The sequence below is a fragment of the Oreochromis aureus genome, linkage group 9, assembly GCF_013358895.1.
Source record: "Oreochromis aureus strain Israel breed Guangdong linkage group 9, ZZ_aureus, whole genome shotgun sequence".
Taxonomy (NCBI): domain Eukaryota; kingdom Metazoa; phylum Chordata; class Actinopteri; order Cichliformes; family Cichlidae; genus Oreochromis; species Oreochromis aureus.
In genome coordinates, this window is record NC_052950.1 from 18,224,491 (window position 1) to 18,235,255 (window position 10,765).

At 40.7% G+C, this 10,765-nt stretch overlaps 1 protein-coding gene across 2 annotated transcripts; it reads left to right on the forward strand.

Moving 5' to 3' along the window:
• Positions 1-713: 713 nt before the first annotated feature.
• Positions 714-10,229, forward strand: LOC120441858 (extracellular matrix protein FRAS1-like). 2 transcript variants are annotated; one of them, XM_039617330.1, is made up of 4 exons: positions 714-756; positions 7,340-7,391; positions 8,167-8,306; positions 9,624-10,229. In XM_039617330.1, the coding sequence occupies exons 1-4, from the start codon at positions 742-744 to the stop codon at positions 9,900-9,902; spliced, it is 486 nt and encodes a 161-aa protein (XP_039473264.1). In that variant the 5' UTR covers positions 714-741; the 3' UTR covers positions 9,903-10,229. The 2 variants fall into 2 exon arrangements, with proteins under 2 accessions (XP_039473264.1, XP_039473265.1); XM_039617331.1 differs by lacking the exon at positions 9,624-10,229 and adding an exon at positions 8,667-8,934.
• Positions 10,230-10,765: the final 536 nt, after the last annotated feature.

The window sequence follows — 10,765 nt, forward strand, 5'->3', positions numbered from 1 at the left end:
CTTCCTTTTGGGGATAAAGCCAAACTATTGCACTGGTTCGGCAGTTTGAATCCAGTGTCCACATGAGAAGCTACTGGATATTGAAGGATTGCCTGTCCCTCACGCTTGAGCAGCATCCCGACTCTCTCATATCTTTTGCAGCTCTTTTTTTAGCCTATTATTTTCTCACCTTTTTCACTTTTCTGGTTATTGCACCCTCTCAGATGTGACTACAGGGAAGCTCTCTGTCCATATCTCTTCCTGCCGTACTGCCCTCTGATGACTTCTTTGCCCTTCTCTTAATCTTTTCTATCCTTTCTTCACATCTTTCAAACCTATATCACTTTTTCACACCTCCTGATATAAAACTCCAGTGTTGTTCTCGTTCTACATAAATCTCAGCTTTTTTCACATCCTCTGTTATAGTCCATCCTTTCTCCCTTTTACCAGGATAAGAAACAGATTCTTAATACTTTGATTTAATTTGGGATGCCAAAAGCCAGGTTTTGCTGATAAATCTTTGTTTGTTGGGGGGACTTTTTTCTTCTCTCTGCTCCTTTTCTTTTTATACTGACCTTATTTATTTTATCGTGCAGAGGACCATCTCCCTCCATCTGTAGTGGTAAACAAAGGCCTGGTGCTTAATGAAAACTCAGTGAAGAATCTGACCACGCTGCAGCTGTCAGCCAGCGACCAGGACAGCGAGCCGGGCGAGCTCATCTACCAGCGTCACCAAACAGACGAGCCTGGGACACCTCGAGCATGCTGCCAGTCCAGGTAGACCAGGGCTATATGTCAGTGTTTTAGAAACGACGAAAAAAAGTAAAGATAAAAGCCAAACTAAACCAAACCAAACTTTTCCAACTGCTTGGTGAGTAGTTGGCATCCTACATGCAAACTGCAGGTGACTATGGCAATCTGATTGCAACCAAAGCAATCACATTTATGTTTTTGGTGCAGCAGACCCTGATTTCACCTGGCAATCACCACCAACCAGTGGCTTTACCCCCAAAGTTGCTAGGGGTGTGCAGCGCTGTGGTCCATTGATCACCTCTCCGGTTTGAGCCTGTCCAAAGACATGCTTGTCAATTGGTGATTCTAAAGTGCCTGTTGGTGTGATGGAAGTATTTAAAAAAGTGACGACAGGGTGTGGGGACGGGAGCTGACCTTCATGCATCAAATACCAAGAGAGTCAGGGGAACACCGGGGAGGACGACAATAAAACTAAAACAGGGAGCTAAGAACTTAATCACAAAAACTCAACTTCACTACAGTAACAAAAGAAATCATGGATGTTTTCAATGTTTTTGTCGCTTTTTACGGAATCAAACTCAAAGTAATGTCAGTACTTCCAAGCTTTAAACCCTGCATGGTCGCACTCTCTCCCGCACTCCATATTATCCTTTGTTGATCTACACACGTTTGTTGCTGCCACGGACGTCGCACGCTCGTACGTCATTGTCATGAGACACTCTCACAAGCAAAATCACAACGGTTTAGTAATGCAGTAATGTAGCCTGCTTACAGGAAAATAACCATAATCTAATGACCTTTTTTGCAATAGTAATCCCTTACTTTACTCATTACTTGAAAAAAGTAATCAGACTATGCGGTGTTGCCCATCTCTGGTCCACATACAGAAAGAATCATTGAAAGATTTAAGGTATCATGCCACATTTGACCTCTGACCTCTTGTTCATGGTTAATAAATTAAGAGTCAAAGCGAAAGACAAATTTGAAACTTTGTTACTTACTACCGTTGTTTGGAATAGAAAGGAATATAGGGAATTATAGATTTTTATTTCAAGACAGCAAAAACCTGACATCTGTGCAGACCACAACTAGACAGATAAGCAGATTGGATTCAGATTTGATTTAAACTAACATCAGTCAGTCTCTAGAAGTCTAAAAAGTCTGTTTCTATCATTAAACATCCAATATACTCAACTTCCCAGAAAGTTTTGACTTCACGTGTGAAAATAGGAACAATTTTTGTTGTGTTTTGTACCACGACATCAGCTCAGATATTAACCTGCATTCAGCCCATGTTTAAACAAAATGTGGCATTTTCTGCTATTTCCTGTCAGGACAAATGGAAATGAAAATGTAATTTGCTTTAATATGATGGAACTAAAAAAGCTTGATTTTCATCACTGACTTTGAATATTGGATCTGTCTCCCAGCCTGGCTGTCCTGATTATGATGATGTATAAACCTTCAGCTGAGGAATAGATGCCAAAAGCCAAGAAGACCATAGAATTGTGCTCATTTTGCTGTCAGTAGACGACATGAAGAGAGCTGATACTGAGATGTCTTTATTTCCTCGATGCCTTGTTGGCATGTTGAATGAGTTATTGCCTTCCTTGTGTAATGTTTACAAGTTTTAATTTTTTTTAACTTTGTGAAATTCCCTCCCCTCTGTGGTGAGAAATAACTTTGCTATTGCAGAGCTAAATTATTCAACAAGTTAATACCTTCGCAGCGAGGTCACCTGCGGCACGAGAAATCCATTTTCATGTTATTTAATGTTCCTCGGTACAATGACAGTCCTGTAATGAAGTGCCTAATTTAAAATGTAACATCACCTATTGGTGAAACCAGCTTAGATTATAGGACTCACATGTTTTCATTTCTAGTCTTTAAAACCTCTCTACCCATCTAGTATTAATTCCTTCTGGGATACAAATATGTATATTATGCAGACACACAAACACACATGCAGCTATTACCCATTTCTTGTTTTTATACCTAAGATGAATTATTGTTGAATGAAGACATTTTTCAAACACATGTAATTGCCAATTGTGTTTATTGGGTAAAAAAAAAAGGTAGAAGGGGGAAAAGAGGTAAAAACAGGAATAAAAAGAAGGAAAGAGAGAGAAGAGAAAACCCCAACAATCCCCTCTGAGCAAGCACCAGGCGACAGTGGATAGGAAAAACTCCTTTTAAAGTGAAAGACACTTAAAGGAGAAACCTATGGCAGAACCAGGCTCAGGAGGGGGCAGTCAACTGCCGGGACTGGTCGGGGGGTGAGGGTGAAAAAAGAAAAAGGAGGGAGGGGAAGGGGAAGGGGGAAAATTAAGCTGGAATAGAGGCGGAGGAAGACATGGTTACATCAGGTGAGAAGCAGCAGTGTCCCTTCTCCAGAACCAGTGGAAACGTTTTCTCTTCTTTTTCAGACAATGTTCCACCAGCACTTTTTTCTCAAGGATGAGGGTTTTCAGCTCATCCATTGTTTCTGTGTTTTCTTTCTCAAGTTTGCTGCATCTTTTCACCATGTCTTCTAATTGTTCTTGTTTTTCTTGAAGCTTGTCTTGCAGTTCTTTAACTGTTGCCTCCTCTATTCGCTTTGCCTTGTGCACATCTGTGTGCATGTCTTCCAGCTGCTGGTTTCTCTTCTGGATTTCTTGAAGTCTACACTGCAGGTCTTTATGTGTTTTCTGTTGTTCTTGCTTTTGCGCCTGGATTTCAGTGTTTTTGGACTTCAAGGTCTTAGAAAGTTCTTCAAGTTCGGTATTTTTTCTCAGCATTTCATTGATGCTACTCTGCATCGCTGAGCATTGTTTTTCCATTTTTTTCTTTTCTCCTTCCAGTACAGATGTTTTGTACCTCGTTTCGTTATACAATTCTTGGAGTGCTAGATATTTCTTCTGGAGAAAAATTTTTTCTTCTTCCTGTTGTATTTTCTGTTGGTCTTTTTCTTGAAGCAGCTCTTTATTTTTGAGGAGTGTTTCCTCAAGAGTTATTTGGAGCATTTTGCATTTTTCCTCCAAGACTTCTAACTTGCGGTCCGTTTCTTTCTCGAGCATTTCTTGTTGCTCTCTCTCTTCAATGAACTCCTTATTTCTGTGCACTTTTTTATCGAGCTTGATTTGGAGCAGTCTGTGTTTTTCCTCCATCTCGTCAAGCTTGGAGTCCATTTCCTTCTGCTTCATATCCATTTGCTTCTTGTCTTTAAGCAACTGTTGATTTTTGTGCAGAGTTTTATCATGTTTCACCTGCAGAGCTTTGTATTTTTCCTCCATGGCTTGGAGTTTGCTCTGCAGGTCTCTCTGCTCTTCGGGCTGTTGTTTCTTGTCTTGGAGAATCTCTTTATTTCTCTCCAGAGCTTCATCAAGCATAACTTGCAAGCCTTCGTTGTGTTTCTCGATGTTCCTCAGCTTGCACTCCATTTCTTGCTGATGTATTTTCCGTTGGTCTTTCTCGTGAAGCAACTCTTTATTTCTTTCCAGAGCTTCATCAAGCATTACTTGCAAGCCTCTATTTTGTTTCTCGATGTGCCTCAGCTTGCAATCCATTTCTTGCTGATGTATTTTCCGTTGGTCTTTCTCGTGAAGGAACTTTTTATTCCTTTCCAGAGCTTCATAAAGCATTACTTGCAAGCCTTGATTTTGTTTCTCGATGTTCCTCAGCCTGCAATCCATTTCTTCCTTTTGTATTTTTTGTTGGTCATTCTTGTGAAGCATCTCTGTATTTTTGAGCAGTGTTTCCTCAAGAGTTATTTGCAGCATTTTCAGTTTTTCTTCCAAGACTTCAAGCTTGGAGTCCGTTTCTTTCTCGAGGATTTCTTGTTGCTCTTTCTCTTCAATGAACTCTTTATTTCTGTGCACTGTTTTCTCAAGCTTGATTTGGAGCAGTCTGTGTTTTTCCTCCATCTCGTCATGCTTGGAGTCCATTTCCTTCTGCTTCATTTCCATTTGCTTCTTGTCTTGAAGCAACTGTTGATTTTTGTGCAGAGTTTTGTCATGTTTCACCTGCAGCGCTTTGTGTTTTTCTCCATGGCTTGGAGTTTGCGCTGCATGTCTCTCTGCTCGGCCTGTTGTTTCTCTTCTTGGTGGATTTCTCTAAGTTTCTCCAGAGCTTCATCAAGCTCTTCTTGGAGCTCCTGATTCTTCCTGACCATGGTTTCCTGTTTTATGCTCTCTTTTTTCTCCTTTTGGAGCAGATCTTTAATTTTTTCCAGAGCGTCATCCAGCTTTTCTTGGAGCACCTGATGCTTCTTATCTTGGAGAGCCCATTGTTTCTCCTCAATACCTTCTTTTTCTTGAAGCTGGTAGGATAACTTTTCTAATTCAGCTCTTTCTCTCATTTTCTTCCGTCAGGATCTTAATCTTCTCTCTGTTCATGAGATTTTCATTCTGCATTTCTTCCAATCGCTTTTCCTCTAATTCTACCTGTTCATCCCAAGGTAGAGAGCTCATATAAGGGTCTAGGGACTCATACCATGGAATAGAGCTGGGGTCAGCTTCTTGTCTTTCTTGCTTTTTCGGAGACATGTTGGAGTCTGTTTACCGTGACTACGAAAAGGATCCAAAGGTTTCAAATGCTTTACTGGTGAACGTTTGAACGCTGCTGACATAAGTGCTGCAAATAACGGACTAAAAGTTGTACATCCTCACCCCTATTTAAGGATTTTGAGGATCAAAGCTTCAAAGGATCAAAGCTTTAGAAGCCCGTGACATCAGAATTCCATAAGCCATGAGGTTGTCACATGACATTTTTGAATGAGGTCATATTTTGTATGAATTTTTAAAATAACATCAACATTCCGTAAGCCAGTGAGGTTCTTACATGACTTTTGAATGAGGATACATTTTTGCTTGGAAAATTACCAATAAAGTTTCAATCCCTGTTACTTTTGTAAAAAAAAAAAAGAAAGAAAGAAAAAAAGTGAGTAAAGAAAGTAAGTAAAAGTACAGTTTTATTTATATAGCATCTTTCAAGACAAATTCATTTTGTTTGAGTTGTTGTATTGGTAACTCGTTGAAGTGTTACTGGGTATCATAACCAGTTTGCGCATACAGTGAGTGAAAGCATTGGGTGGACTGAATGAGGCTAAATTAAATCGATAGAACTGAGTGGAGTTCTATCGACTGTATTGATCAGACAGTTAGAACAACAACTAAAGGAAACTTTGATTAATCTCAAAGGAACTAATATAGGTTAACTGGTAGCTGATACAAATCAGGATTTAAAACCATTTTTGGTTTGTGTTAGATTTATATTGTTGATTGTCATTTATGCTTAGAAATATCTACTTATATATGCTTAGTTGTAGATTGATAGAGGTTTGATCCTTAATAGTCTGCAAACTTTGTGTGCATTCCAGAGTGTTCTGGCATGCACACACAACTTAAGGTCAGGAGAGAGGTTATATCTACTCTTACTGATTTATGGTATAGGAGGACACCTACTCTGTATCTGGTTAAGTATAAGAGCCTTTTGTTTAGATGGACCGTTAGACTCCTGGCACCAGCGTTGGGGAGTCTTCACAGGTACACACACACACACACACACACACACACACACACACACACACACACACACAGGCAAGGTACTCTTTTTGTGTGTATGTATACGTCATATGTTAATGACCCTATGCATATTCATGTAACCTCAGTAAAAGAGCAGTGTATGGAGAAGCGGACCCAATTTCGCTGTGCAAGAAACATCACAATCACAATAAAAAGCTCTAAGTCTAAGTCTTTTCCTCATTAATGCACATCATAGATAACTATGTAATGTGTCTGTTGCACACTTTGTATGTCAGGAATAACCATAAATGTGTTGTCTTACAAGCGGCTGTATCAGGTCTTTGCATCCACAATAAGCGAGGATAACAGAACTCCTGGAAAGCAAAAAATCTGGTTCTTGTTTCTAAGACAGTCACCTTTAGTTTCACGCTGAGTGATGCTGGATTGTTGCAGACAAACCTGATTATGTTTCCCACTGAGTTTTAATCTTCAGAGGCAACACAGAGTAAAGAGAAGCATTGTTATTTCAGTTTAACTTTAGTCTCAGTTTAGTTTTATCCCCTTGTAAATTTGATAAGAACCAAACTGAGGAAACAAACTCAGTGTGTGGCCAGAAAATGCCACGGTGGCTTACAAACACATGTCACAACAAAATATGAAGGATAAGACATCACATGTATAACGGAAAGAGACGCAGAAGAATTCATCTCTGAAATTTCTCACTTTATTGAACTGGCATTTGCCTGAGACCACCGGAATTGGTGGAATAGACATAAAGAAAATCAAAGGTAGACAAAAATCCGTCAGGAGGATCATCAGGAGAGACAACGGTCTGCCAAGCCATTCCCTGTTTCAGAGTTTTGTAGTCTTGCACCTGCTGTCGATTAAACTAACAAGGTTGAAATGGACTCACAGTGGTTTCTGCTTCTTAATTGGACAGATTTCTATCCCTTAAGTATAACCAACTTTGTGTTATCATCAAGCATAACCTGTTTTTTAGCAGTGTAAAACCATCTCATACGAAAGATCTCATATGAAAGATCAAATAACAAACATAATGGAAGTTTTGGGCTTAACGACTACTTTTCTCTCTCTTGTCTCTTTAGGCACTAGGATCAGCACCTTCATGCAGGCTGACCTGGCATCACGCAGCATCCAGTACGTCCACACCAGTGAAGAAGAGAAGCATGCCGACTAGTTCTTCACCGCTTAACATGTTTTAAAATTCATTCATGAAGGAGGTCTAGATGCAGATATCTACTGACTACAACAGAAGCTCTGAAATATTATTTGTTCTTCCTAAAGACTAATTGGGTTTTAAAAATAACTTTGTTCCCAGTTTGACCAAGAAATAAGTCAACAGTCCTTGTGTGTCCAAAGAGGGACCTTTAATCCCAAGTGCAGGGAACAACCTTAAATGGTGCAGAAAACAAGCTGTTGACAGGAATTAAGAAAGAAAAGTTTTCTGATCACTTAAACGCTTAGCTTAAATAAAATAAAAAAAACCCCCTTAACTATGTCATTAAATTGAAAGATATGAAAGAAATGTGAAAACTAACAAACTCTACAGCTTTTATAACAGCGGGAAAGTAGCAGCTTCCTGTCCCGGTCTCCTCATGCATAAATCTGCCTTGCTAATTCAAACTAATGAGGATCACAAGGACTCGAGTAAACATGTGAAAAAGGTCATTTGACCTTCACGCCTGGCTGACTGCAATGTGTGGAAGCTTTGTGGCCACTGTGGTGCTTGGTGAAGTTGTGTAGCCCTTTGGGGTTAAACTTTTTCATCACAATGAGACTTTTCTATTTGCTGAATTGTTGAGAAAGTTCTCAGTGAAAAGCAGGAAGTTGATGGCAGGATGTAGTTTTGGTTACACATATGTGTATCGCTCATAGGTTGTTTCATCATCTTATTATTGTTCTTTGTCTTCAGGTTGCTCAGACTTTCTACATCACTATCAAGCCTGTGGACGACTCCTGCCTCTTCTTCAGGTCCCTGGCATGAGGGTGCAGGAGGGTGTGAGGAAGACCATCACTGAGTTTGAGCTGAAAGCCACCGATGCGGACACAGAGGTAACACACTGGCTACATACGTTTTCTGCAAATCTTTCACAGCTTTAATTACAGTATATGCGTGACATCATGACAAGAATCAGGTGTCACCTTCTGTGGCGGGAACTACAACAGAGACGCTTTGAGCACTTCAGAAGGTCTAAAAGTAAAACGAAACAAAAAACTTTTCAAATGTGTAACTGAGGTCAAAATACAGCATTGAAGGACTGATTTCTTCAGCATGCACACTCATACTTCTTTAATTAAGGCGAAACTAAAGCAAATGTTGGATGTTATCCATCCTCTGCTGCATATATTGTAGAGTTAATAATATGTATGAAGTAATTTAAATGAGCTTATTTGCCTTTTTTCATTCTTTAGGCATCAAATTCTCTTTATGAGCTGCACAATATAAACAGATGTCAAGAGATGTACTCTGAGACACTTCTTCAGCTGAGAATCAGAGAGGAGAAACACACAGTTTTACTTGCATGCAAGGGCAGCCACAGAGCACCTGCACCTGGAGTGAGGGCTCCGGGACTCGCACTCTGCCACTGCCCTGGTCTTTATTTATACACAAGAAGAGTAATACAACAGTGAATACGTTTGTTCAGTGGAATGTTGATGCGTGAGCATGTGCGGATATGCGTGTGCGCGCGTGTGCCAGGAGAGGCTCCTCTACCTGGTACAAAGTGAAACTGCTTATTAAGCTCTTATCTAGCAGGTACTGCTCCTTCCCTGCATGATAACGGGTCACAGTGAATCAAAACAGTCTGAGTTATAAAGTGGTCATCATGCAGTATTCTATCATATGCAAACTTATATTATTAAAAGATTATACTGACTACTAAGTACAATTTTCTATTGACAACAGATCATATCTTTGAAGCTTGGTATGATTTGTGAACTAATTGGCATCATGTTTGGAATCATCCCAAAGCAGTACAGATACCAGTTTAGAAAAGAGCTGGACCTCTGAATGTTTATTTTGAGATGATTACCTAAGCTGGCTAAACTAAGCAGCCAGTTTAAGGGATAATCCAACACTGTTAATCCCATAAATCTGTAATTCTCAGTAAAAACTTGAAGATTTATTTTCTACTGCCTTATTGTAGAATTTTAGAGAGTAACACCCAAAAATGATGTTAAGGTTCGCCACTATAGATATTTTGAAGCTGATTCCTGAATTTGAGTTCTCACTATTTTGCTGGTTTGTTGGTTGTGCAGAACCAACACTGCTTCTTTATGTAGCTTCATCCTAGGGAGACATTGCAGGCGATATCATTGAGCCGTCCTTCCTTTCCTGCATTTTCCTCCTATTACACCACCTTCCTCCAGGCGGAGTCCATCGTCTTCAGCGTCATCCAGGCTTCTCGACACGTCACCATCGAGCGCACCATCAGCGGCCAACACTACCGACAGATAAGCAGCTTCACCATGGACGACATCGACCAGAACCGCATCAGCTACAACCACGACGGCTCCAACTCGCTCAAATACCGCTTCACCTTCACCGTGACCGACAGCACCAACCTGCTCTTCATGGTGGAGGACAACGGAAAAGAGGTGTGTGTGTGTGTGTCTGTGTGTGTGGACAGTTTTATTACAGTGGGATGATTGAAATGGCAGAGTGAGGGCATGTCTGCGAGAGTGTGCGTGCTCTGACCTTTTGTGAATTTGTGGGTGTATTGATGTGCTTCTGTCTTTGTGAGGACAGAAACTGGGCGCTTTTGCAAAGGGCGGGCACCTCCGGAAACAGAGAGTGAAAATATTTTTGCAAAGGACATGTTTGGAAGGACAGGATATTTCTGTAGCGAAGTTTTGCCTTTTCCCGTCCTCCTGTAAGCTTTGATGTTTTTGCTTTTCCTGCTTCAAATATTCATAAAAAATTAGGATAATTTTCCTTTTTTGTGTCATAGTGAGTACTAATAAACCATATACTACATGTGCATTTTAAAACTCACATCAATTGGCTGACGATTATGCGATATTAAAAGGAAATGAAGGCTACTTTTTGATAAGGTGTGCAGCAAATGCTTATCTTATCAGCTTAGTGTGGGATCACCACAGTCATGGTTGGGATATACTGTGTACAGCAAATATATCCCAACTATATCCCAACAAATCAAACAAAGCCACTTTAATGTGTCGCATGCTCAATTTGAAGCTTGTAAACATCATTTTCTTAATGATAATACATTCTCAATAACTGAAATAACCCTTAGCCTGAGAGACGGAGGCAACTCCTTCGCCCCGTTGTGTTCCTGCTCCCAGGGCAGCTCGGGCCCAGCATTCCCCTGCACCTGTTTCAGTGCTTCAGGTGAGGGAGGCTGAGGTCCAGCTGGTCCCTGCTCCAGTGTCCAGGCCAGCTGAGGCTCTGCCTGTCGCTGCACCCGTACCAGCTCCTCGGGTGGGGACAGCAGCTGCCCAGCCATTGACGGTGCCTGTCCCGGCTCCCAGGGTGAGGATGACCGGGAACC